At 42.5% G+C, this 27,127-nt stretch overlaps 1 protein-coding gene across 8 annotated transcripts in view; it reads right to left on the reverse strand.

Moving 5' to 3' along the window:
• CTBP1 (C-terminal binding protein 1) overlaps positions 1-27,127 on the reverse strand; it is a 250,777-nt gene that overhangs the window by 53,550 nt on the left and 170,100 nt on the right. Inside the window, exon 1 of one of the 8 annotated variants that reach the window (XM_075420338.1) lies at positions 15,335-15,475. The exons of 4 other annotated variants lie outside the window; for them this stretch is intronic. In XM_075420338.1, the coding sequence (XP_075276453.1) occupies positions 15,335-15,374 (40 nt within the window). In that variant the 5' untranslated portion in view covers positions 15,375-15,475. Of the gene's footprint in view, positions 1-14,785; positions 14,922-15,334; positions 15,476-27,127 lie in introns of those variants that run through there. 3 more of the 8 variants (XM_075420339.1, XM_075420342.1, XM_075420340.1) reach the window with 3 other exon arrangements.

A 27,127-nucleotide genomic window follows, 5' to 3' on the forward strand; every position in this document is an offset into this window, starting at 1 on the left:
AAAAAAAGTAGTTTCCAACAGCCACAGAAGTGCATCTTGTCTCCAGTTACTCTGACAAGTACACCGAGATAAAAGGGTGGGACCCATTTATTTTTCACTCTTCTCTGTTAACAGACCCATTTGTTTATCAGAGAATGGGGGGGGGAAGAAGAGAGGAGAAATGGTTTTATTCTGTGCGTATGATGAGATACTGTCACACAGGAAGCGGCACGGCCTAACTTCTTTTCACAGCTGCGCCACGGTTAGTAAAAATCTGATCTGTAAACTGCTGCAAAAAGCCCTCATTTTCTATACTAAACTCTCTCTCTCAGCCTCCGAGAAAACCACTTGCAAGTAACTACAAGAAGGCTCTGAACAGTTTCGGTAGATGGGTTTGGTATGAACCTAACTTTTTTTTCCCCACTCCTAGCTATTTAAAGAAAATATTAAATGTGAAAATATAGGGGTTACACCTCTAGAGTTCTGTTTGGTTTGTTTTCTGCTTATTTTTTAAAAAATTGTCAGGAGGGAACGAACCATATGGTTGCTGAGTAATACCAAGAAATTCATAAAACAGGACTAGTGGCATGAACAATGTATTCCTAATCTGCAGATCTGTAGTTCTTTCACTGAATTTTGTCAAATCCTGAATAGACTTGTGCTTTTTAAATTGAACTGCATGTACTTCAACTTTGGGAATAAAGAAAAAGGAGTGCAGCAATACACCCAAACAGGCCAGATGAACTGATTGTTCATTAAATATGTAAAATGGAGTTATGAGCAGCATCAACTGAATTCATTTGTTTCGCATGCTCCCTATGAAATGGTTAGTGAAACAAAGCGTTTGAAGTCTGGAACGGGATGGAGAAGTATGAGCCAAAGTAAATTAATTCAAATCTTATTTTTATTCTGCATATCCAATCTGTATAAAGCTCTTCAGACAACAGGCTGTAGCTATTACGAATAAGAATGAGATTAAATCTCATCCTAAAGAACCAGAAAGCAGTTACAGTGAAAGCAGACAGTCTGCACCTGCTTACAGCAGGTCTTAAATTAGATATTTAGTTACCTATACTTAAAATAGTATGTATTCAGATACAGTTTCAAATGTCTATAAACGTGAGCAAACACTAACAGTCTAACTATTCTTCAGGATGAAGACGTGCGATAGTGCTACTTGTTTTTCTCCAAGCAGCAGTCACTACAGCATGCCATCCGGTCACCATGAACACTGCTGCAGTAATAATAAAAGTCTACAAGTTCACTTTTGCCAGTATTGAGGTATTTCAGAAACTGCAAACTTCCACTAACTAAAGCCACCCAAAAAAAAAAAAAAAAAAAAAAAAAATCAAAGTATTCCCCCACTTTCCTCAGTACTGATCAAAGCAAACCTCTAACCTTTTTCAAATTAAATTCAGCAAATCCCTACAAGAAAACAGAGTGCTCTTTGAATAATAATAAAAAAAAAGGTAACATCAATAAATACATTAATTCAGTGGTGTGACTTTGCATTACTGAAAAGTGTTACATGCTTTCTGGGCTTACACTAAGATTTGGTGTTAAGTCTTTGTTTCACCAATTCTGCCCAGTTATATGTATAAACGTAGTTTTTATACAAAGTACTGTCTTCTTAATACAGTGTACATGATGCAGCAGAGTATTATTTTTTTTTCCTCTTTAAAAAAAAAAGTACATTTTCCCCTCTAAGACAGAAGGAAAGACAATTTACGTTGCATCGGAAAGCATGCAAGTATTAATGATGGCGAATGATGAAGAACATAAATGGTTTCCATTTTCACATTCAGAAACAAGTACCTGCAAATTAATGCTAAAAGCAACTGGCCTATAAAGGAGCCATGTTTCCATGCCAACTGATCACAAATACATATAGTTCAACAAAAAATGAATAACCTACAAAACAAGAAAATAAAAAGAAGTGCTAGAAATCAAGATCCTGACCATACCCAACTATTTTAAAAGAATAGCAAAGAATACAACAAAGGACGCAATTTAAGACGTGAATGGTACACAGCTAATGGCACTTCATCACTACAATACTTCTAAAAGCTGTCATTCTCTAGTCAACAAGAAAAACAGGATACAGAACACCTCCATTAAGGAGGAGGGAACACTCGTACAACAGTAGCAATTTTTACAAAGGTTTCACAGTTGGTAGACACGAAAGCGCAAGTTCCTATTCAGGGCACATCTTTCATTAGGATTTTATTTTTTGTCTTTATCCAAGAAGGTCTTGCCTTGTTCCTTATTCACACTAAGTTGTGCCATGGCTCTGCAATCAGTCAGCAGAGGTGCTTGCAGAGGAAGGCAGTCCGCTATGCGAGGGTTAGTTGCAAAAGCAAGCACATCAGGAATGAGCAGATACATATCTGCACGCAGCGGTTCACATAACGATATGCACATACATATCTGATGTAATTAAAATTTTGTATATGTACAAGCGACTTCAAGTTGACAACTGATAAAAAGATGCTAGCCCTTTCTGTACTACAGCAAAAAACCTAAGTCAGAAGTTCATATGTTAAATCATGACATATATGGTCCACACACATACGCATTTGTATGTGAAAAACAGACTTGTTTTAAACAAGGAATCTTTGAAATATTGAACAGAAAAGAACACTACAGATCTAAATATAGCCAGTTCCAAGACACTGGCATTTACATGCAATAAACCCTAGAGAAATAAATAAGCTCCAACTAAAAGGGCCATAAAACCTGTGTTCTAAATGAACACAAACTGAAGACCGGACAACAAATTTCTGTTTCTTAATATGTCTTTATTTTATCAAGTAAGCAACAGAGCTTTTCTTCCTATTTCATTCTTGACAACATATTAAAAGTCATTAGAGGTTTAAAAAAGATAAAAAATTACAGTCACAGAACTGAAAGTTGGAAATCCCACCATTAGTGCACTTGACTGTATTTGAATTTCACTGTGGCACTACATTCTACATGAGTAGAGAACAGAAAATTACAAGTGCGTGTACATATCCTAATGACCTCATATTTATGTGAACATACAAATTACCTACAACAGGCCTACACGCTGGATGGAAAAATGCAAAGTTTACACACAATGGTTTTTAGGTTCATTTACTGGCTTTAGTCTGTGTAGGGACCTCAGTGACATCAGCAGATGAAAGCAAATAATTATATGGCCATCTTTCCAGCTCCTCCAGACAGCATGAAAGATTAAGGGTTTCACCAGACTTTTTTCCTCTGCCAATTCAGAATTCACTAAGGATTGAATTTTTTGATGTGACAGTTGCTTGCTGCCCTTCTAAACAAGCATTGATAATAAAACCCATGCATTTTCTAGGAAAAGCTTTGCCATTTAAAGGAAAAAAAAAAAAAAAAAAAAAAATTCTGGTAGAAAAGACCTAAGCTGAAAATCTTAACTCACCAAGATGATTTTTTAAGCAGAACAGTGTTTACATCACAGCCCAAGAATGCAAAGTAAACATTTAGCATCTCTGAAATCCTCTACGTTTCTGACTACCTTTCCCTAAGGTCAGCCACAGCTAACTGACCCAGCATCACTGCAGTGCTGGTAGAAGCTGACAGACAGTAATTCATCTGGGTGGAGAGGCTACAATTTCTGTAGAGTTCTTCATGTATAAACTATTACTTTGAGGCAGTACATATTAAATACCTGTTTGGGATTCCCAAAAATAGAAAATTTAAAAAAATCTACACATACGTGTAAGACACACTGAATATTCCCAACTGATAAAACTCTACATGCAAAGTTACGCACTTCGCAATAACCTTAGCGGTATGTAAACTGTTCAGCAACTCTGAAAGTACAAAGACCTGAATTCTGATGGGGAAAAATGTATTATAATAAATTCCTATCAATCTTTAATATTATAAAAAATACCCCTGCTGAAACCAGCGGCGGCAACTGAAAGCTGCCAGCCAGCCACAGGCAGACAGAACCTGCACCCCCCGCTCCAGGTGTCCCTGACAATTTCTTCCTGCTGTGCTTCAGCAGGACCAGGGGTGGCAAAGCTGAGCAAGATGAAAGGTCAGTTCAGCTTCTCAGACCTTCACCTCTTTTCATCTACTGTCATAAGAGACTCTACTGTTGTACAAACACCTTTCCACTTTTTGGAAGCTTCTGAAAGTCAGTCTTGTACTAGCTGTATCGTTTCACTACTGTGTATGTAATCATCCACAGAGCGCATTGATTTTTCATACAGCGCTGCCTTGGGCAAGATCCTGATGGTAACAGAGCAGAAGACTCCACGTTATTTAAATATAAACAGGAGAACAATAATGAAATAAAAGTAAATAAATCATTGTCAACAGAACAACAACTGCCAGGGCAAACAGCAACACTTCTCCCGTAGCCTTGGCCAGCACAGCCTGTTTATATAAATGAAAGAAAGAATGCTGCCCTGAACTTGCCCATTATCCCACAGAAAAGGTATTGTGGGAATGTTAACTTTCACCTGGCTGACTTCCAGATGCTGGCAGGAAAAAACGCCCTTTTAAAATTTTACCCAACTGAAGAATACTCCACATTTTTCACATTTCCCAGTTATTCCAAGTTATGTATAAACTAACACAGGCCTTGAACTAGATCCATATAAAATGGATGTAAATAAGATGATCGACCGCTCTGCAGAAGAATGAATCAAGGGGTCTCGTGTCCAAACCAAACAGCCAGTATCATACTTCCCCAACCACGACAGCTTTTGAGAAAGGCAGCGCGTTTCTGGAATAGCAGAAATGTTTGCCATGTCCGTAAGAGCACTTACTGGACAAGGCGAGTGGGAGCTACAAAAAAAAGTGCCGTTCAGACCGCGGCCCGGCAGCCCGATGCTGTCATGCAAACCTGGTACCATGTGACAAAGACGTTGCTGGAAGCCCGTGTTCTGTCACACATTTAACACATCTTGCTACACGTCTAGTATCTGAATGGGCCCCACAATGGAAACTGCAACACAGAACCGAGCCAAGCACAGCAACTGCGTGGACTGGACAAGACCCCAAGAAAAAAACGAGCAAAAATCCCCTGTCTGTTTTAAACAGAAGGCGTTTTTCTTGCGCTTTTCCATCTGGCACTTCAAGTAGCTGTCTTTACTTAACAGTCGTCTCAAAGTTTTTAATAGTTGTACAATGTGCAAACTCAAATCGAAAGGAATTACCCCTTACTTCTCTTCCAAAGTTCAACTTCTAAGTTAAAATAGCTCGTAATCATGTCTCTGCTCCAAACCTTTGTATCTCAGCTGGAGCACCACCGGCGTAACATCCCCACGTTTCAGTGCACCGCATGCGGAGCTGCGGCCTCATCGCTTACCAGTAGTTTGCTGGTTTGTTTGCACGCATGTCCTCTCAAGCTAACTAGTGAAATACAGCTTCCCGGTTCAAATATACAGGAGGGTTTTTTTTGCTGTTTAGAGAGGAAGAGCTTTAATGGTGGAAAGTATATTTTTAATTTGAACAAAGTAAGCCCTTCAATCACAGCAGAATGTTTTGTACAGCGTTGCATTCAGTCAAGCCACAGGTTGTCTTTTTACTAAGCACATTTACCTTTACTCAGTTCACAGCTGAAAGCCCACTGCCTCCTAAATAATTTCCCTGTAATAAAACAAGACAAACAAGATTCACCAAGAGTCTACTCACAGCACCATTATCAACAGAATCCCACTCTAATTTGGTGCTGTTTTCAGCAGATCCCAGGGTGCCTTCCCAGGCAACCCCACCATCACTACCTGCACTGAATGCACAGTGGGACTGGGCGCAGAAACGTCAAGTGGATTATCCCAGGTCACTCTTGAGGTCACTCGCAAGTGGGAGAAGACCACAGAGACCACCTGAGCCATTCCACTGCCACTAAGGACATTTGCCAGCACAGCTGAGCGTGCTCCCCGCTCTGTCAATTCTCCTGTCAATAATTAGACCAAATTTGCCCTGAAAGGCTGTACTGCAATCCACTTTACCTCAGTGCTTACCTAAAAGAAAAAAAAAGAAAGAAAAAAAAGAGGACTTCAAGAATGTAATTCAGTTCTCATGTAGGGCATTAACTTCCTAACATAGGTGCTTCACTGAAGTTCCTCTTACAGATACAAATCCCACACAAAGAAGCTCTATTTATGTTAAAGTATGCTTGTAAACCAGAATACAAATGTCCAAAAAAGTTGTTGCAAAGTACCACAGTTTTATTTGGTTTTGCTGATTCCTCAGCATCTTAATGCTAATATGAAACAAGCCCAGTTTACGCTTCAACAACAGTTCAGAGAAGCTTACACCAGCTTAACTAACCTGATTTAAAATTGTACTTAATTAAAAGCGAGCAGTTTCCCAGGTATCATATGGCTTATTCATGGACTGCTTCTTCCACTAGGCATTTTTGTGATCAAAGAAATCTTAGGTATGTCAGAGGAGGTTATTTACTATTTATAAAAATTATCGCTGTTTAATGTTCTTTTTGGAATTAGTCTTCTAAAATAAAACCTACTTTTCACTTTGAAAATCTCAGTTAGAATTAGATTATTTTTGAGGTCCTTTATTCTCCTACGCAAAAAAATTCCCTCCTGCCAATAAATCTTTAGGGTATTTCAATAGCTGTTAGAATTGTGTAAACCGCACATCGAAAAATTCATCATTTCTATGAGACAGTACCCCCAAGACAGTCCAAAAACCCAAACTTTCTTTTCAGCTTCTTGGATTTTGTTTTTTCCCTTTGACTCCTTATGGATTTAAGAAAATATTTTGTGTTTGTGTGTTAAGAGATTTTTTTAATGTATTTTTTTTAAACAAAGCCACACAGGTCAGAAAAATCACTAATGAATTTTAAGAGGCTTAAAAACAAGTCCAGAGGGAAGATGCTAGTGAAGTTATGACCCCAAATACAAAATGTTAATATTCACAGTACTTTGGGTTCTAAGTTACAAACTCAATACAATATGCTGTATTGTAAACTTCATTTTTTCTCAGGACTAACAAAGTTAAAGCCATGATTTTGGAGAGTCCTCATAATCCTAATTCTTTCAGGTGAGTGACAGAACATGGTCCTTAACTGCAGGTCCTGAGCCAAACCAATCTTTGGACAAAATTTTAGCAAAAGTGTTACCCTGTAATAACTTTGGCTCAGTATTTAAGGTGCAGCCAGGATCCTACGGATTTGTAACTCCATTCCAACTCCCCTCGACATCAACTGGAAGCTGAGTAACTCAGCCTCCTGTGGGATCAAGATCTGCTTGGAAAGGAAAAATTGCGCCTGCAGCTTACTGTTCTCCAAATTCCTACCTAAACTCCTTTTTTATTGCTTCTCTAAGGAGATTTCTCACTGCTGAATACATAATGCTAGATCTGAATTTTAGATGGCTGCAGGGTGGTCATGAGATAAATACCAAGTGTATTTGCATGTCTCTATTTACAGTAAGAAGGAAAGTCATCTGGATCCAAGGATTCAAAGCATGAAACTTTTTGAACAAAGACATGGTAAGAGAAAGCCTTGAACAGAGGACTGCCAAATACAAACACCATACACAACCAAACTCAAAAGGCAACGTATTACGAAACCCTTTCAAAACCATACAATACTATGGGAATTAAGCAAACTTAAAACTCCCCTGCAATACTCTCGTCATAGCTAATTTGTGATTTCCTGTACGCTCAGTACTAACAGTACAATGGGGCCTCTATTGTGAGCCTCCTCCCACAAGCTCTTAAAAAATGCAAGACATTCTTTTCATCTTGACTGGCGTGGCTAAAATACATCCAGCTCCACACAGATAAAAGGTTATTTTCTTAGATGTTGCTTTTGCTTGTAAAAATAAAAATAAAACTCTGCTGTCTGGTTGTGCCGAGTTCAGAATTCACAAAGGAGCACTGCTTTGGTGGCTAAACTGCTGACCACGAATCTCAACCAGAGCAGATGCAGGAAGCCGCTTTAGTGTTAGGATAACAAGAAGAGATTCCACATGAAGAACTATCTGCAAATTCAACACAATTCAAATACGCTTTGACAGTCCTGCGGGAGCTGAACAATCAACGAAAATTTGACAGAACCATGGAATAAAGTGACTGCAGTATTAACTACAAATCTTGATTGAGGGTGAAGGTAGTAAGTCCTTTAGGCGCAAGTAACTGGTTTACGGAGGTACTGAAAATTGGTATTGCGTTTTTTTCATCTTAAAAGATCCTGAAAGCTAATGCAAACAGACCAAAATGAACAAGACTTTCCACACCAAAAGCCGGTAGCAGAAAGACAGTAATCGTGGCACAAGGCAGTCCAGCTAGCAGAGGTGGACTTCTAGCATGCAGGAGAGAATTTGGTGAGGATGCAAAATAAAACCTAAAATGCTGCTGTGGCTTCTGTCAGTATCTTAACAACCTTAGTCAAGAAATAGCATATTAAGATAGAGAAAGAGGTAGCTAGCCAGTTCCAGTCAGCATGGGAACATACACACACGACACTGAATTACTGACAATCACTTCTCAGTAACGCTGATTATATGAACGGGAAAATAAACAACATGAGAAAGGTTGTGATACACATTAATACTATCCAGTGAAGCTCCAGACACGCATTAAGATGGCTGGTAAACCACAAATGTGAAAATGCTCATTATCTGGTTGAAAATAAACAGCTTAACATATCTGCTACAACACATTAAAGAGAAAAAATATTTAAGTATCAGTCTAAGAGTTTGGAGACTGGCTTGTGGTTATCTCTGCTAAACACTTTTGTCCTGCATGACTCTGCAAAGACTAAAGCTACATGCTCAGCAAGAGACAAACCGGCTGCAACCATCTAATGAAATTTGACTCATCTGGGAACTCTGATGAAGTGCTCCACACCACTGTTTCTGCTAAGCCATACATTTTCTTTATGAGACCGAAGAGTGCCATGCTGCAAATATGTGAGAAGCAACAATTATTTTAAGCCGAACTGGCCAAAATTGAGGGCTAATTCTGAAAATCCAGATTCAGGTAAAAATCCCACAGAAGCCAACAGAAATTCTGCTATTATAAATTGAAGATATTGGGATGTGTACTAACGGCGAAGACCTTACTGTCTGTCAGCCCCTCGCAGCACCCGTTGCTGAGTGCACATATGACTAAGGGCTGCCTGGGGCAGCACTCCCTTCCTGCAGACCCTCCTGCGCACCAGCCCCGTCTGACGGGACAGCAGCACGCAGCCTGGCACAGCTCCTTTTGGGCTCACTCGCCCAACTCCTGACTCACCCAGGGGCCACGATGACATTTTGCGGAAAATGTATGTGTAGTAGAAGACGATGAAAATTCCCTGCAGTGCTGCTTCTCTCCTGGCTTTCTTCTGAGCTCTGACTCTGCAGCGCACTGGCCAAGCGTGACGCAGGACAGCGCATCGGCTGTTCCTCTGCTCGGCCAGGTACAGGGCTTTATGGCACGCGGCGTATGCTCCAGCCACAGGAAAGGAACACAGCTCGACGGGAATGCAGCAGGGAGAGCCTGGGAGATCTGGTTTTGCCATTCCTGCTGTCACCAGAAGGCAGCCGTGGGCTAATTTCTATTGATTGTGTCTGGAGGGTGGGAGAAAGGGACAACCCACCCCACAGCAGCAACAGCAGTCAGCATGGCTTTCCAAGGCTCTGACACGAGCAAAACGGAAAGCAGGACCACTCTCTTTTGCTGCCCCTAGAACTCAGCTTTCCTAAACTACTACTTACTTCACCTGTGTTTAGACTCTGCTCTGTCCATCCTGTGTGGATGAGGGCCTACATCCCTTTTACACAAGACCAGACACATTTAGGTAAACGTGCAGAACAGTGGGCCGCCCAGCGTGGTTTCCCAACTACAGACGTTTCTCGCTTCTTAAGGTAACGTGTCAACTGAGCACAGAAGGTGGCAAAAGCAACGCTTGCTTTAAAAGGCAGCAAAACAGTTACGCTTTTGTCATGTTCCACACGGTAATCTGAAAATTAATTGCAGAGCTTCCAGTATACCCTGCCCAGACAGACCTCTCGCCACTCTTATCATGGGGCATGTCCAAGTACGACAGCACATGATGGAATGCATCAAAAAACATCAGGACTCGTCAGGAAAACCATTAGTCCACATCCAACAATAAGAAATTTTGACTGCATACAGGAATTTGGAATTGTGGCTTAAATCAAGTAAGAAATGTTTCTCTGCTTCCTTCCTTTTTTTTTTTTTTTGGTGAGTTGCCATCAGAGCTCCCCCAAAACAGCTGAAAGGTGAGGAGGGGTAACATGGCAAGTCCCGGCACACTTACAGAGCCGTAAAGCGTGAACAACTTTCACTGCAGACTTATGTAACTTTGTTGGTGGCAACACAGCTCGCTGAAAGTGATTTGGGCACGGCTAAGGGACATCCACTGACCTGTAAACAGAACTATTAAAATACGCCTTAAAATACCTAACATGGAGCAGAATTACATAATCCCATTACCTCGTGTTTTAATACCGAAGCTACAAAGGCTTCACATGTAACAGAAATAAAAGCTTTCTATTAAAACCTCAACTTTACAATTACTCTGAACAATCGTCCCCAGCCCCGAGGCCACCTTTTTCTGCTTTCTGTAGAGAATCCCTTCCGGCTGACGCCCCTGGCAGGGATGCTGCAGGGCAGCTCCTCCCAAAGCCCCTTGAAAAAGGGCAGCTATAATAAAAGATGAAAATGCAGAGATGAGCAATGGTCGTCCGAAATAAATACTGACATGAAACGTGCTATAGCATTAGCAATGTTCAGTTCAAAGAAAAAAAAAATCAAAAAATGTCAATTTTCAATTATGTTGATTAGACACAAACTGGATAATTAGTAAATGGAATAATAATACAGGAAACATGAAACGTTTGAGACGAAATGACAAAAATATTTCATAAAAGAGACAAGTTAATTTATAATCATCTTCCTCAAAAATTAACTTCTTGCTCCACTGTAGCAAATAAACATGTTCTGTTTTGCACATCAAAAATACTTAATCTATTCATCTCATACACAGATTTTTTTTTTTTTGGGGGGGGTGTCTTTTGAGTGATTTCTTTTTATTTCGAATTTAGTTTTTTTCTTCTTTTCCAGATGCTGTCTGTTGCAGCAGCCATAGAGCTACTGAGGGGGTTGGAAGTAGATGATCTTTAAGGTCCCTTCCAACTCAAACCATTCTGTGGTCCCTCTGCCAGCCGAGCGAGCAGCGGTGCCAGCAGCTCCCGCCCAGGCCCCGGTGCTGGCAGCGGGCAGAGCCCTGCCGTGGCTGCAGCTCCAGGTACTCCCTGTCCCCAACGTCGTGGCTGCGGCTCCAGGTACTCCCTGTCCCCAGCGCTGCGCAGACAGCGGCAACAAGGCGACACAAACTGGAGGAGCCCAGGGACTCTCTCTCATTCCTTGGGGAACCAGACAGGTCTGTGGTCGGGTTCAAAAACAATTTGAAGTTTTTACATTTCAACCATCAAACCAAAGCTGAGCATCAAAGGACAGGGAGCTGCAAGCGCCTAAAAAAGGGGACTCGTGGCACCCTTTTTCACACCCTAAACCATCTGAGACCCTTACTCCACTCCCCCCTCCCGCAGAAGGTCATACATCAGATTCAGCCAGCCAACACTCCGATGCTGCCAGATTCCCAAAACACTTCCAAGCACGTTAATCGTTTGGGGAGACGGGCTGGGGATTACGGTGCCTTGGAAAAGATCCGATTGTAATCACAGCTCAGAGATCCTAAAACACCCACCACAACTGGAAATGCTGCTGCACTTCTCCAGCCTTTCCGGAGGAATGCTGGGGAGGGAGCAAAGGGTTATATTTCAGCAGGAAATGTTAACTTTAGATTTACGTATAATGAATGTTTGATATCTTTTCCTGATCAATACATAGACTCAAATGAATCATCATCTTTACTCTCAAGGCGGTAAGGGAGAAAGATCCAAAACCACGGCTGGGAACTTCTATCTTCCCAAACTGCAAATCTGCTGCTATGCTTGTCTGGGAGCAAGAAAGCACGTGCGGCAGAGGGACTAAGGCCAAAGGGCTATGTACTACAACTTTTATCCTCACCTTAAGTTTTAAGACATGTATTAAAAGTGTAACTCCATCTCTACTCTCTCACTAAATAAATAATTACGGGGCCAGAAGGTTAGGGAGCCTCAGATGAGGCTGCTGTGTTGCTACACTGCCAACTGCTACGGGCTTTGAAAGCTTGACACATGCTGGAGAGTATCACCTCATCAACGTTCCCAGCTGGCTCGGGAGGCGAAAACCTAAATATCACTCTCAAAGGCAGGTCTGTAACACACAAGTAGCCAACCTCTCTAGGTAAGTTTCACGAAAAACAGTTATTAGACATGCATGGTAGGTAAGGTAAGACAAAGTGGCAACAAGCAACTGTAGTCCAAAATATTTGCATGGTTTTAAATGTTGTATTTCACATAAGCAAATTAAAGATCACATTGCTTCTCAGCGTCTTTACTTACAACATATTTAAATCTGTGCCTTTCCATACACTTACTGCTGCCTAGACTATTTTCTTGTAAAGTAAGAGTGGGGTTGTTTTTTTCTTCATTCTTACAGTATTCACGTAAACAGGTACTTTGGGATAATGCCACTTTTCTCCACAAAAAAGACTACCCAGCCTAGTCACCGACCTGTGGTAGGTGTTCTTATTTGATAAGGAGGGATTAACTCTACATTTCAAAATATTGGCAAGTGAGCAGTACGGTATCCGTACGGTAACACCTCGCAGCACCCAGCCCAAACCTAATCTCTTGGATCACACTTTTGGCTAAGAATTTCAACCACTCTGTCTGCATTGTAAATAAAACAATAACTCTCAGAAACAGGCACATTAGTAAATTAAAGCATCGCACATTTTTAACACAGGGCAGATGCTATTTATCTTCATGACACAGAAGGACAAGTCAAGAGCTACCCAAACTCACAAACATCAGGGCACTTGTAATTTGTTTTGTCACGCTATCAGGAACTCCCCATTACGATGAAGTATCATAGCATATACAGTATTTACGACGACGAGCTTTTTACACACACTAGACTGCGTGCTCAAAAGCTGCATGCTCCAGCTACTCCTTAACTACACTACAACAACACTGAACCGAAATATTCACAAAGGTGACTGTAGTAGTTTCATTCCAAAACAGTAGTTTCATTGACTAAACTCTTCTACTGAGCATAACTACCACAATTCTCAGCATTATTACTATTTCATTTACCAATTCAGTAATGAAATAACACATCGCTTGATGGAGAAATACTGGAGCTACATTATTTTGGGGGGGGTGGAGGGTGTTGTATTTACCGAAGGACAGAGGACACTCCACTGACTGCACCAATTTATGCCCTCGATGCTATCACACAAACACGGAGAAACTCCATTCAGTCCCAAGTATTATTTTACCAAAAATGAGGAAACAGTTAAACTCTCAATTTCTCTTATCTGCTTAGGAATGGCAGCCACCCCATAAACACCTTTTTCTTGTTCAGGCTGGAAAAGTGGGGTAGGTTGGGGGCAGGGGGTCGTTTGCTTCACTTTGGTTTGAAATACATTGGTGAATTGCAAGAGTACAAAATATTTTGTCGCCAGCTTACTCTCGGGATGGTTGGCATAATAATGAACCAGAGAGGATATTACTTTTCAAACGTTACAGAATTCCTATACTGAAATCTTGCTGCCTTTGGGGGTCAACAAAGAGCAACGTCATAAAATCTACTAAAGTTAGCAGTTTGGGCTGCTAATTTTACATGCCTGCTTCACCAACGCACAGCTAAAAATAGATAAAACAGATAAGAACACAGAACAAAGAGATGTACCGGACAATTATCTTTCTACTGGCATAGTCTACTTTACCGTGAGCTTTTTAACCCTTTTGTTTATAAAAGACACAAATTTTTCAATGTTACTCAATGGGGTTTCAATCTACAACTGAAATTATTTAAATGTAGATTTTATTTTTCTTATTTTTTTCTTGTGCCCTTCCTAGTGGGATACAATAATGAGATTTCAAATATTTTAATAAGGGCGTGAGGCTACTTGCCAGGGGGCTTGAATGCTAAATAAGAATATTTACATCTTCTAAGACCCAGGAGAAGGAATCAGTGTGATGCACTTGAAACACGTACGTACATCACAAATATTATAGTTAATTTTAATTCACTGGGAAAAAAAGTACACATTCACTTCAGTTTATTAGGCCTCATTATTTCCACTGAGGCTAAAGGGATGATTATCTTTAGCTGCTCCACCATGGTCTGAAAGCAAACATTCTTCCTGATAAGGACAGGAGATATTAAAATATAAAGCAACATTAAATTGTTAAGTTACAACAGGTGAAATTTCAGAACCCACCGCTGATAACAGTGTTTTCTGTCCAGACTGGTACTATGACTGAAATCCTGACTTTTGAATTTAATTTTTTAGAGGAAAACAAAGCAGCACAGCAGACTGACTCGTATCTACACCATAAACAGGCTTATTCTCTGATTCCTAGCTTTCTTTTGGCATCATTTGCTTACAAAATGATAACGTTCATAAACATAATCGACATTCTGTCTCTTTATGTCTGGGGGAAGGGAGGGGGAAAAAAAAAACACCTTCAGATTAACATGATAATTTATGCCAAGCAATTCTGGAGGCATATCTGTAACATCACCCCACGCGTAGCATTTGTGTTACCTTAAAAACCAGCACCAACCCATAAATGCATTTGCTAGCACGTTTAAAGACAAAAAACCCAAAAAAACAACAAAAAACACACATAAAAAAAAAAAGAAATGAAGAGAAAAGAAAGGAGAAATTCAAATTGACAGAGAAGAGCCTTACCTCTCGGATACATCACCCGCCCGCAGACAGAGCAAAATAATTTCAACAGCCAGGCCTGAAGCACTTTTTACGGCGACAAAACACCGCTTCGAAACTTCCTGTTTATCGAAACATCAGCGCAGCTTTTCCCCCCTCCGTGGCACCTCACCAGCATCTCCCCGCGGCTCAACGCCAGGGCACGGCTCGACCCAGGGGCGAACGGGACCGGGGGGGGGGGGGGCGGGGAGCACCTCAAACGAACAGCCTGGATGCAGTTCGAGTTGTTTTATTTCAGGGTGAATTACACCCGCAGCCGACTTCCAGCGCCCTGACTGCGCCTCAGATTTTTATCGATATCTGTATTTTTTTTGTTGTTTTTCATTCAAGCGCTTTGAATTAAAAGTTGCGCTGGGGATGCGGCCGTCAGGGCAGCTCCACTCAGGCCCGCCGGGGGTTTGAGGCCGCGGGGCCGGGCCGGGCACACAAAGCGCGGGGGCCGATCGTGACACACACACACACACCCCCCCCCCCCCGCCGCCACCAGGCCGGGCACGACGCTCAGCTCGTTACCTAGCGGCAAGCCCTTGTTCAGCAAGTGCGAGCTTCCCATCGAGGCGCCGCGTCCGCGCTGCCCGCGGGGGGGAGGGGGCCGGCGGGGGCACCGCCGCTCCGCGACGGCGAGGCTGGCGGGCGAGGCGGCGGCCGCCGCGGCATATGGCGGACACTCCGTGGGCGACCCTGAGCTGAGGCGCCGCCGCCCGCGCGCGCCCGCGCGCCCCCGCCGCGCGCACGCGCGCCGCCGAGGTGCGGGGGGGTAGGGTGGGGGGGATTGGGGGGGAGTGGTGAGGAGGGGTGGGGTGGGGGGGGAGCGGCCGCCGCTGCCTCCGCCGCCGCGGGCGGGGCCTCCGCGCCCAGGCTCGATCTCCTGGTTCTAGGCAAGCACCGCAGGCAGAAAGAGAGCGGGGCGGGCGTAAGCGGGCCTACAGCCTCACGCCGCCTTCGCCGTTTGCGGTGCGACGAGCTCTGAGCCGCTCTGAGCCGCTGACGGAACCGCTTTTGGACTGTTTTTTTTTGCGTTGTTTAGACATCAGCGAAGTTAACGCTAGCTGCGTTTGACAGCTGGCATCCCCAAGCGTCGGCACTCGCGGCGTTTCGCTATTTTCTGTGATCCGGCTCAGGCTTTTCTCCCTTACAAACTAGCAGGGATCAAAACCAAACAACTCGGAGCACGCCAGTTTTGCCCCCAGTGAGTGTCAGCGAGGGCCGGTGCCTCCTGCGCCACTGACCCACACTCAGGGCCCAAAACCGGTCCCCGCGGTCCCACCAGGCCGGTGTGTGGGGAAAAGCGGCCAACCGACCCAACACCGACCTTCTTCCCATCGGGGACGGCCCCGCAGACTGCCACGACGCCACCCCCGCGGCGCCACCGTATCAATAACAATTTACACCGTGTTTAAGCTTCCCCTTCTCCCCGCCTCGGGCCGCCACACGGGGCTCACCGCCCCCCGAGCCGGCCATTCGTCTCCCCGAGTAACAGGCGCCGGCGGCGGACGCAAACCAAAGTCGGCGCGGCGCCCCCCAGCGGGCGGCTGGGTCAGCTGACGGCGGCCCCGCCCGGGGGCGGGAGGGGGTGCGGGCGGCGGAGGCCGGCGCCGCCGCCATGGCCGCGGGTTCCTCCTCTCCCTCTTCGGCCCCGGCCGTTCCCGTTCCAGCCATCCTAGAAACTTTGTAACGCCTCTGGCACGGCCTCCCTCCTCCTGCTCAGCCGCGGCCGGGAGCAGACAGGGTGTTCGCACGTTCCGTCCCCTCTCCGCAGACGGGCCCGGCGAGCGAAAGCCCACATTTTTTTTTTGCTTTTTCTAGAAATAAAACGCTCGGTTTCAGTCAGCGGTTACGGCGCAAACGGCCCCAAGGCACCTGAGGGGTGCCCGGGGGCCCGACGGCCCCTCAGATACCGGCGGGGGGGGGGGGAAGGACACACACAACAGGCCCAACTTCATAAAATTAAGATATTGGCGCTATTTTCTGATCTGGGCAGTGAGTCAGGGCCTGATTCTCCTCAGACGGAGGGAAACGGCAGAGCCGTCGCCGAGTGTGAGGCGAGGGCGAGCGGGCTGCCGTGGCGGGCCGAGGTGCGGTGTCCGGCCGCGCCGGGGGAGTCCGGGGTGCCCGCGCTGAGGGGGAGCCAGCTCGGAGGGCGTCTGTCTGTGCCTCGGCGTTCATCTTGTCCATCTGTCCATGCTGCCGTGTTACTCCAAGCCAAGCTCCCCGTGCCAAGTTTGAGTACCTCCTCTTGACGCGTTTTTTTTTTTAATTGGTTTGCGGGATGAGCCGAGAGTCAATCCTGCTGACCATGTGGCTGAACTCTTGGGCCCCGGGGGCGATTCGTAAAAACTCGTGCACGGAGGGGGTAGACGTGAAGGTTTTAGAGCTTTTTTGGGATTCTGCAGGGCTGGTCTGCAACACTTCGGATACCCCTGGTGATGGGTATTTTAGGGGTAGCTAACACAAACAGTTACAGGGACTCCCAGGCAGCATTCACTAGTTACTCACTTTGGTAAGTGACATGGCTGATGCTAGGAGCAGATCGTCTCTTCTGTGTTTCTATATGCACAGGCTGTAGATTTTCCTGTGGTTTTTCGTTTGGTTGGTTGGTTTGTTTCAAGAGGGGAATATTTGAACCCAAAGGCTATAAAGGGCGGTTCCAGCCTCCAAGTTGTGTGGATTTCAGGAATCCACTCAGGGCACAAGTAAGGGGTTTTAGGTTACAGGCAGCCTTTAGCAACTTGGCTTCAGCTCCCCAATAACTTGATTTTCCCCACCATCCTCCAGGTAGTGTCCATTTCACAGGGTTATCTGGCAGGATCGGGAGGTGACTCCCAAGAGAAGTTTATGCAGCCTCTGACTTTCTTCATTTTCCTCCCATATTCCTGGGAAAGCCTTTTGTGGCTTGGTATAGACATCTCAGACATCCCTCAAAGAACATAGTTTCTCTAGATTCTCGCTGTGCATCACTGCAGCAGCATCTAGCCTAGCGCCTCATGTTGGGTTTGTATAAATAAACAAATTTGGGTTTAATCACTTTAAAGCGGTTAACCACTTTAGTGCCATTTATAGATGTTAGCAAATATAAAAATATATACATATCAAAGCTGTTAGAAGAAAAATCAGAATTTTTTTTTCACTACTTTAGTTGCCATGTGGCAAAGCATCAGCAGGAATGAGCATTAAGTGTAGAACACGCTTAAACCACGAGTGAAGTATCTGTGAATACCAATATGGATATGGAAGCATCTCCGAGAAAAATTAATAGTGGAAAATGAAAACTCAGAGTTCGGTTACATTTTTTTTCTAGAGAAACATAAACAGGGGCAATGAGACCATTTCCTTGGTGGGGTTACATGACTGGGCAAATGTTTAGTTCTAAACTGGAACTGCTGCTTCAAGGAGGGAGGGGAGTGTAGTACAAAATATTATGACAAGGGGAGTGCTCTAAGTGAGGATAAGTTGGCATGATGAACAGATGGAGTATTCAATAACAGGAGGTTATTAATACTGCAGTTTGGTATTCTCTACGCTACTTCATGAAGGGATTCATATGCTTGCTCTTTTTCCTTCCTGATTGTACGCAGGCTGAACAAATATGCACACTGCAGGTAATGCCAGACTTATCTCCCTCCCGGCGCACGCGTGCACACACGCACACGTAACAAATTCCTGTTTCCTGGGAAAGTGTCAAGGGCTGGGTCCTCAGCTGATTGCAGCGGGACCGACTGTGCTGCTTTCAACAGCGGAAGGCTGCTTTGCACCTGCTGAAGGAGAGAGGTTATCTGACCCCGTCTCCCCCGTGGAAAGGTCTCTCCACCCTGCTCTTTGACAGCTGCCACAAGGCACCTGCTCTAGAGAATAAACCGTAAAGACTCTCGGGATGGAAAAGCAAACAAAATAACCCAAGAGCAATTGACGTTTTCCTTCAGAATGCAATGCAATGTTGTTTCTGTTTAAGAAAATCAAGCTTGCTTTCACCCAGAGTTCAGTCACCGCTTTCGGTGGCCTGGTTTTAGACTGGACATGAGAAAATCCAGGAGCAGACCAGCTGACTCCAGTCAAGCCTTCCGCTGCCCCCAGCCGTTTTACTTCCTATGTTCTCCAGCTCCCCTCTGGGTCACCAAACATTCAGTCATCGTCACATCTTCTAGACTACGGCTTGTACAGCTACAATATAAGTCAATCTTCCACAAAATACAACAATCCCCATCCTCTTACCACGTTTTGGCATTGCTGTCACTGGGACTATATTTTTTTTTTGCAACAATAATGTGACACAGCTGAGTGTCTTCCGTATTTTGCGCTAAGAATTATGGCATTTTTCAAAGCCCCCAAACTGTTTCTTGACTGCTTAAGAGTCAGCTGGAGCAGCACATGTGCTGAGGAGTAAATACATTGTTTTAAATGTATCTGTTAACAGCCATATGTATAATTTAAGTATAAGTTTTATTCCCCTCAGAATGTCTAATCGTAAGGGCATGACCCTGGGCTTTCACAAATTAGATACATTAAGGTACAATATCTTTAGCAGATGTGACTTTGAAGATACTGAAAGAGGAAGTTTTACTGTTGTATCGTATAAGCAACGAGCCAAGATACACGTTGAATGCTCTCTAAAGTGAATGATGAGGTTTGACAGTATTCTTACTTCCGGATACTGAGACTGTGTACTTACACATTTTTTTTAGTTTGTCATAGCTGTGCATGCTGGCTCTTTTGTGCATTTTTTTTGCTTCATTATCAAACATGCATCCTTCATTGTAACAGTTTTTAAAGCCATCATTTTAAAAGCTTTGTGCATTTTAAAATCAAAATGTAAGATTATATTTCAAGTGAATAGCTGAACTTTTGTGAACAGCAAATCTTGCAGATGCTGTTAGGAGATCCTAAAAGGGATTTACGTCAGAAGAAAAGAATGGTTGGATAAGGCAGGCCTAACAATTAAACTTTACTCTAAAAATAGATCTTTAAAATGTGTAATCAAAATAAGTCAATACAATTTATTTAAAAGCTGGAAAGAAGACTTTGTTTGTATTTAAATCTTTCCTTAATTCTTTTGCTCAGATCCTGGAAAGCATTTTCTTATAAAATATACACATAGAGATCGGTCTACTTTCATTTTGCAGTTGCATATTTTAATTAAAGCTGCTTTTTTTTTTTTTTTTTCTTACATGTATTACTTCCTCTGTGTGAAACTTTCCGCTGTAGGAAGTTAATGCTTTCTGGTTGATGTGAAAGAGAAAGGCCATTTTGGAGAAAGATTTTCAGCGGGTTCTGAAGGGAAAATAGAAAAAAGAGTAATTGACAAAAGGGGAACACTTCATCTTTAAGTAATGGTGGTCATCACAAGCATGAAATAAAATAGAGGACCTTCATCTACTGTTAAAAAGAAGGTTTGCTGAAGGATCAAAGCCGTAGATTAAAGTTCCACTTAATGAACAAGAAGTTCAGCTGTGTCAAACATTCAAAGTCATTTTTGAAATGCCAAATGTGCATTGCTCCTTTCTCGGAATGGAATGGCTATACTATTTCTACGCTGGAAATAACAGCCGTACAAAAGTGAAAAAGCTCGCAGTGTGCTGAATGAATGGAAGAATAAATTCCCTTCAAACCAGTGAACACAAAAAACCTCTCTCCTCTGATGTTATCTGTATTAAGTGACTAAGGGATTTTCTTCTTGATCTCACCCTCTTCATACAAGTGCTAAAAACACAAGAACCAGGGTGGAATTAAATCCTCTACATTTTCTGGGTATCGTGAAATGAGAGGTATCATTTTCCATCTAGTCAAGAGGAGTTAACAGACCATTTGCAGGAAGGTCTCTGTTCTGGCTGAAGAGAGAAAGAAGATAGAGACGAGCAGCAGAAGAAACCTATCGAGATCCATTAGTGGATGTCAGCCATTGTCCATCTGTTCACAGTGGAATAAATCCAGACCTGAAGGAACAACTGCAACCTGCCCCATATGGCTTGCTCCCTTCTGTGCTGGCAGGGCTGCTTTGGGGATTTGACATTGGATGAGGTAAAGGAGAAGCAGCGCAATCTGTGTTCCCAGGAACGAACAGCCAATTAACATGAAAGAACAAAAAGTGGGTTAGTAACCCAGGGGAAGGTTTTCTCCTCACCTGTCTGAAATCTTGGAGCTCAAACTGGGTACACTGCAGAGATACTACGCTGAGGATCCTACTAGTAATGAAGTCCTTGAAAATTTAACTTTAGCTGCTAACAAAATTAGGTGGGCAGTGGACAGCCCCTCAGCTGGTGAGTGAGACCACTGATCCAGCTGTCTCCCTGGTGCTAAAGCAAGCATTTGGAATATATTACACTGAAAGTTCCATTTAAAATTATAATGCGATGTACTTTCAACATAATGAACCAGCATAACAACATTCTGCATTTACTTTTATAGAACTGGATTGTAGCAAGTAACTATTGAGTAGTAATTTACTTCTCAAGTTTTAAAACAGTCTGGGCCTGGTCATGAAGCAAAGTATTATTTACTATATGATTAAGGGCAGTAGCCTCAGACCCATACAGAGTAGTTATGACATGTGACTGTCTCTTTAAAGTGATAATGAAAAATGGATACTCTTTGTGATGCTGCATTCTGTATGTGAAGAAACAGACATACACATTAAAGCCAACTGCAGGGATCAACAACCTGCAAGTTTGTAACAGATTCAGTAACCTGTTTGGTGGTAGTAATTTCACAGGTGATACAGAGAATAATTAACCATCCAGTGGCCTAAGCAGAACCAGCGGATGTCCTGAGTGAACTTGCTACTGGGGGTATGCCTTCAGTCTTCTGACAACCTGCGGAGAAACTCAACGGATGCAGAAAATCCAACTCGGCAGCGATGTGCAAGAGGTACTTTGGCCTACACAGACTGAAGGGTGGGCCACTGCCGACGCCACTTCCAGAAGAAAGGAGAGAGATGCTCAGGCTGGAGGCGTCATCTTTGCTCTAGCTCTGAAGCCATAAGCAGTTCAGATCTGCCAGTCTTACTCCAAATGTGAGGTGATTATCTGCTCGGAAGTGGGATTAATTATCTTGGGCCTGGCACCACGCTAGAGCAGCACTAGGGGCATCTCTTGGAGATGCTGCACGTTCGTACCGATTGGGACCAGCGGTAAGTCTCTGTGCCGCTCTGTGATTTGCACTCTATTATCCTCTACCTCCTCTTTAGTTCCTTTATAGCACACTTGGCATCTTATTTTTGTCAAAGTTGCACAACAAGTAGCCAGAAAAAAAAGCTATAGTTGTATCAGAGATAATTTTGAAGTCCCCAAACAATTATATTTGCACTTATAAACATCATTTATTCACTAGGGGACACAGAGCACATCATACCTCCTTGTTTGAAACACATACCACAAAACTGAGGACCCCCTCAGGAATGATAAAAAAGGGCATGAAATCAAAGTAACATCTCACTAAGCATTTATCTAGAGACTTGCCTCTCAAACCAACCACGAGGCTTACAAACCTCAAGAAACTAGCAAGGCTACTAAAGGATGCGAAAAGCGAAAGAGCAGCTGTTACGTGAAAATGTCCGTTTGCTGTCAGGGACCCTGCGCACAGCCACGCAGACACTTATGACATTGAAACGAACTCTCTTGCTTTGTCAAATTTACTTGGGGTGCTTACGAGTTACCAGTCTTGAATTTCACCCTGTTCCAAACGGAGCGCTGCTTCGTACCCTCGTGAAATACCGCACTACCAGCACTCCACTATCACCTAGCGCTAAGATAAGAGAACGCTTCGTTACCGAGCAAAAAGTGACCTCTAGTGAATCACCACGCCAGCTCCCAGACACACGGCGTCTGCCTGGCAGCGCCTCGCCTTTCACTGGCTGATCGCCTCCACGTACAATTAAAATCTGGAAATGCTACACCACAACAGCAGCCAGCATCTGTACACCATCGGCCAAGCACTTCAGACACCTTCAGCAGCTCGCACTCTGCACAGCAGCTATAACAAACGACAGAAAACATTTGCACATCAAAAAAACCGAACGCGCATGTCGGAACGTCATAAAAGCCCACAGATAACTATTAGAGAATTTCATGGACTGTAATAAAAAGCGTAAGCTCTCACTGGACTTTTTAAACTTGTTCTAATTTCATTTTAAAAGTAGTATATCCAGAAATTTGTAAATAAAATAAGAAAAACATCCTACTAATATGTAAAAATAATAATCATCTCCATGAACAGCCCTTTGTGCTCTAAGAAAACAGGAAAGTTAGTGGAGAAAAACAGTAGCAAAGAGACGGGCAATGAAAATCAATTCCATAGTTACAACATATGGAACAATGTACAGGCTAGGCAATCCATAACAGTGAACGGTCGATGATTTTAGAACAGTAAAAAGAAACTAGCGGGGTTTCATGAGTAAAACACATACTCCACGGGCTGCAGAAACACATTTCATGTTCTCTGCCCCCATGTATCTAGCAACACACTAATACTTTTATACCCCTCCTAATATGTATGTATCTTTCTAACAAACATTTTATAGGCAGTTACTGAAAGATACATCTTTTTTTTTTCCTTTTACTAAAGCAAGATAAGGACTCCTGTGCAACTTTTTTACTTCCCATTCTCATGATTTGAAACTCTACAGCTGAAAAGTAAACTGCAAGAAATCCTTGTCCTCATGCAAGATTCTTCAGACACAATTCAAATCCTGAAGGACATCAGTTTACGTGCCAGCTTACACAGTGAGACGGTGACTTTCTGTATACTGAAAAAGCTCTTTCTATATTGTTGTATAGTGTAAAAGGAGAAGCGGGCTGTTAGCCTAGCGTAAATACTGCCTGATCATACTACTTCTATTCATGTAACATACAATTTCCCTACAGAAGAAAGGCGATTCAAATAGGTGATCATCAGTATCCACACATTTTCTGCTACTTGACTTTACATTTATTGACAAACACCCTGACTTAAAGACGAAGGCAGCGCTGTGCATGACGATAGTATGGTATTATTTAAAGATTATTGGATAAACTTTCCAAAAGCCTTACCATATTACATGACAAAACGCTGCGGAGAGAACACATCTTGTGAAAATGTTTGCTAAGCCGTTGTCTTTGGAATGGCTCAACTCCCCTGCACAGGAAAACACCATCTGACAGAGATGTTTTGTTGAATTTGTATCACAGCACAGCCCATACAAGTGCCTGTTGGGAACGCCGTCATCGCACAGCGACCACTGCTCTCGACAGCAGAACCGTCGGGGCAATTTTAAAGACAGTTACTGTTGTGCCAGGCAGGCGCTGGGAAGGCGGCTGGGCTGATGCATCTGCAGGATTTGTAATTCATGGCGACATTGTGGAAAGCCCACAAAGACTTCATCATGAGCTATAAACAAAAGGTATTAAAATACATAGAAGAACTTTCTGTGATAGTTTTAAAGGGTAAATTTCCTAGAACAGGCTACTGAATAGAAGGGGATTTGGAACATTATATCAGCTTCCGAAACTGGTTTCCATTAATGCACCATGCTGCTTATCTTGCTCTTTTCAGGTTTTTTTCATTTATTTTGTCAAGACAATTATTCAGTCTCTTAACATATGCTGTCTTTTTTACGAAGCAGGGTATCTAATACTGCTTTTGTGTAATGAACTACGATTTTTCACTACACTGATGTGCCATTTGAGCTACCAGGTCACAAGAAACACAGTAAGCAATTAAAAATCTGCAACACTGATGCAATCAAAACTTTTAAAGTTTTCATTTTTATTGCCTAATTGTAGGGAACATCTTAGGGTATTCAAAAACTTCCTTGATTCAAATTCTCCTGTTTTATTTGGGTCCTATTTATTCCTATGACCAGCAGAAGAGTCACTGATATTAGAATAATCTGTTGTTAGTTTGTATTACCTTATGTATCTGAAAGAGTGATCACAGTGCAGGCTCTTACATCACCTCGGGAAGAGTAAAGCTCAGCAGACATAGACAAAAAGGGTAATACTACCATGCAAACAGATTGGGTTCATAATTAAAATGATTCGATACGCCTTATGAGCAGTACAAGTTGTATCACAGGTGATGACGTTACCTTAGGAAAAATGTACTTTAACTAGTGGAGGCTAAAGACAACTGAGCTGTAGTAAGAAGTATATGTATATAGATAATGTATAAGTAAGTAATTAGCTCTTCCTGAAAGACCTGGAAACAAAAGAGCATACTTTGTTTATCGTGGTACTGTGCTGATCTCTAACTGAAGTGGCTTCTGAGACCCATGACCCAGAAAGGTTAAAGTTTGTGTCTTTCCCAGCGGCTGCACCTACATGATTAACATTACAGAGAGACCCACATCAGAAAGAACTATCACGAGAGAGGAATGAACAATAATTCATGCAGATAATAAATGGTCTAAGGAGAAAAAAACCCGCCCTACCTTGGTTCAAGAAGAGTATTTTCAATGTTTTTGCTTTTAAGCACAAACTGTAACTTCTACTAAATACCAAGTACTGAGAGGGAAGGGATGATTTTGATGGTTTCTTGAGGCTTTACAATCACAACCAGAGTTAAGGGTTCTCAGTCTGTTCCTGAATCTTTCCTGACAAGAGATTTCCAATTGTGCTAAAATCTATGGATGTTTTGAGATGTAGACAGATGTCTGCAAGGCCGTAGGCTGAGGTCATCAAACTCATCTCATTTGTGACCTACGCCTGGTCTCTCGGCTCTCTTTACAAAAAAAACGGGAGTGGGGTGGGGAAGAGAATAATGGAAAGAACAGCAAAGAAATAAATTGTTTGCTAATTTATCTAGAAAACTCTTCTAGCTAATTTTTAATCTAATAGCACACGCAGATTTTTGTAACATACGGCCACCATGATGCACATTGAGACAATATACATTTGGTCATCTATCACCACTACTCCTCACAGTGTAATTATTGATTCTGGCACTATTAGCAGGCAACTGTCTATTATTTCCTGATCATCTAACCAACCAACTTTTCAAGAACTCATGTTTAAGTCTCATTTCAAAGGCAGTTCTACTGCACTGAGTGAAATTGCTTCAATTTATACATATTTGACATAAATCTTTATCAATGAACAGTTCAACTTCCCAGTTCTTCAAACATCCAAAGAAAAAAAAAGTGCCACACTGATGCTGACATCACTTCTACTGCTTAAGGGCAGGTAAAATTTGGTCTTTCCAAGCTGCAGGCAAAATACTACAATGGAAAGCAAATACTTGTGTGTACGTGACTGGAACGGCTGTCTCTGCTGGGCGCCGACTGTATGTTGCAGGGCACAGAATGGAGTCAGAGAAGATTTTTTTTATTAGAATCAGCTCATGTGTACTTGCAGTATTCAAACAGCTTATCTTACAATCACTGCTACCTGTTCCCTGACCCCAGAGATGCCTTCTTCCTTAAAATAGCTATCAAACCTCCAAAACACTACAAAAAACCCCACGATGTAAATACATATATATACTCATTGCACGGGGGGGTCTATTTAAAAAAAAAAAAATAATCAAAGACACATTGATAGTAAATTTTCTGAATCTTTTGCCCTTTGATGGCTGCAGGGTAGCCTAAATTTTTACATATAATCCGCTGTTGTGATCATCGCTGCTTCCATTCTGCTCTTAAAAAAAAAAGAGAAAAGGAGAAAAAGGTTTTGTACAGGAGCATTAATAGTTCCGCTTGCCCTGTGGCAAAAGGGGAAAATATGTCAATGTGAATTATTGTACTGTCTCCATGGATCAAGATTTCTCTTAGTGCTTTCAAAATTCTACTAACAGAAACAATTGCTAAGAGCATTTGCTACTCAGCCTGCTATGCTAGAATCAAATAAGACCCTAGGATCAACTAATGCTAAAATACTATCTTTTATATTGATTTTTTACCCCTACATTAGCTAAGGAAAGAAACAGCTGAATAATTTTAGCCAGAAAGAATGGCATATCACTCTCACAAAGACATTCAAAGTATTTTAATAATCAAGATAATTGCAAAATAGAGTTCTGAGCAGCTCAGAGTACCAAAAATGTAAGAAAATCACAGTTAAATTTTACCTCATTCTGACCCAAACAAGTTGTACTACATATTCCACTTACTACGCATAGGGTTCCAGCGGGGAATGTAATATCTCTGCTCTACAGAAACTGAGAACACCCACACAGATGCATTAGAAAAAATAATTCTAATTTTGTGCAGTTGTGCATGCACATTTATATTCGAAGGAGTGAGCCAAATACTAATAAAGAGATTCCAATTCCATTTTCTCTACTGGAAGGCTATTTATTAAATTCTTTTTTTATACCTCTTTCCTAGTACTAGATTATGGTCTC

Source organism: Opisthocomus hoazin, chromosome 5, assembly GCF_030867145.1.
Source record: "Opisthocomus hoazin isolate bOpiHoa1 chromosome 5, bOpiHoa1.hap1, whole genome shotgun sequence".
NCBI classification, from domain to species: Eukaryota; Metazoa; Chordata; class Aves; order Opisthocomiformes; family Opisthocomidae; genus Opisthocomus; species Opisthocomus hoazin.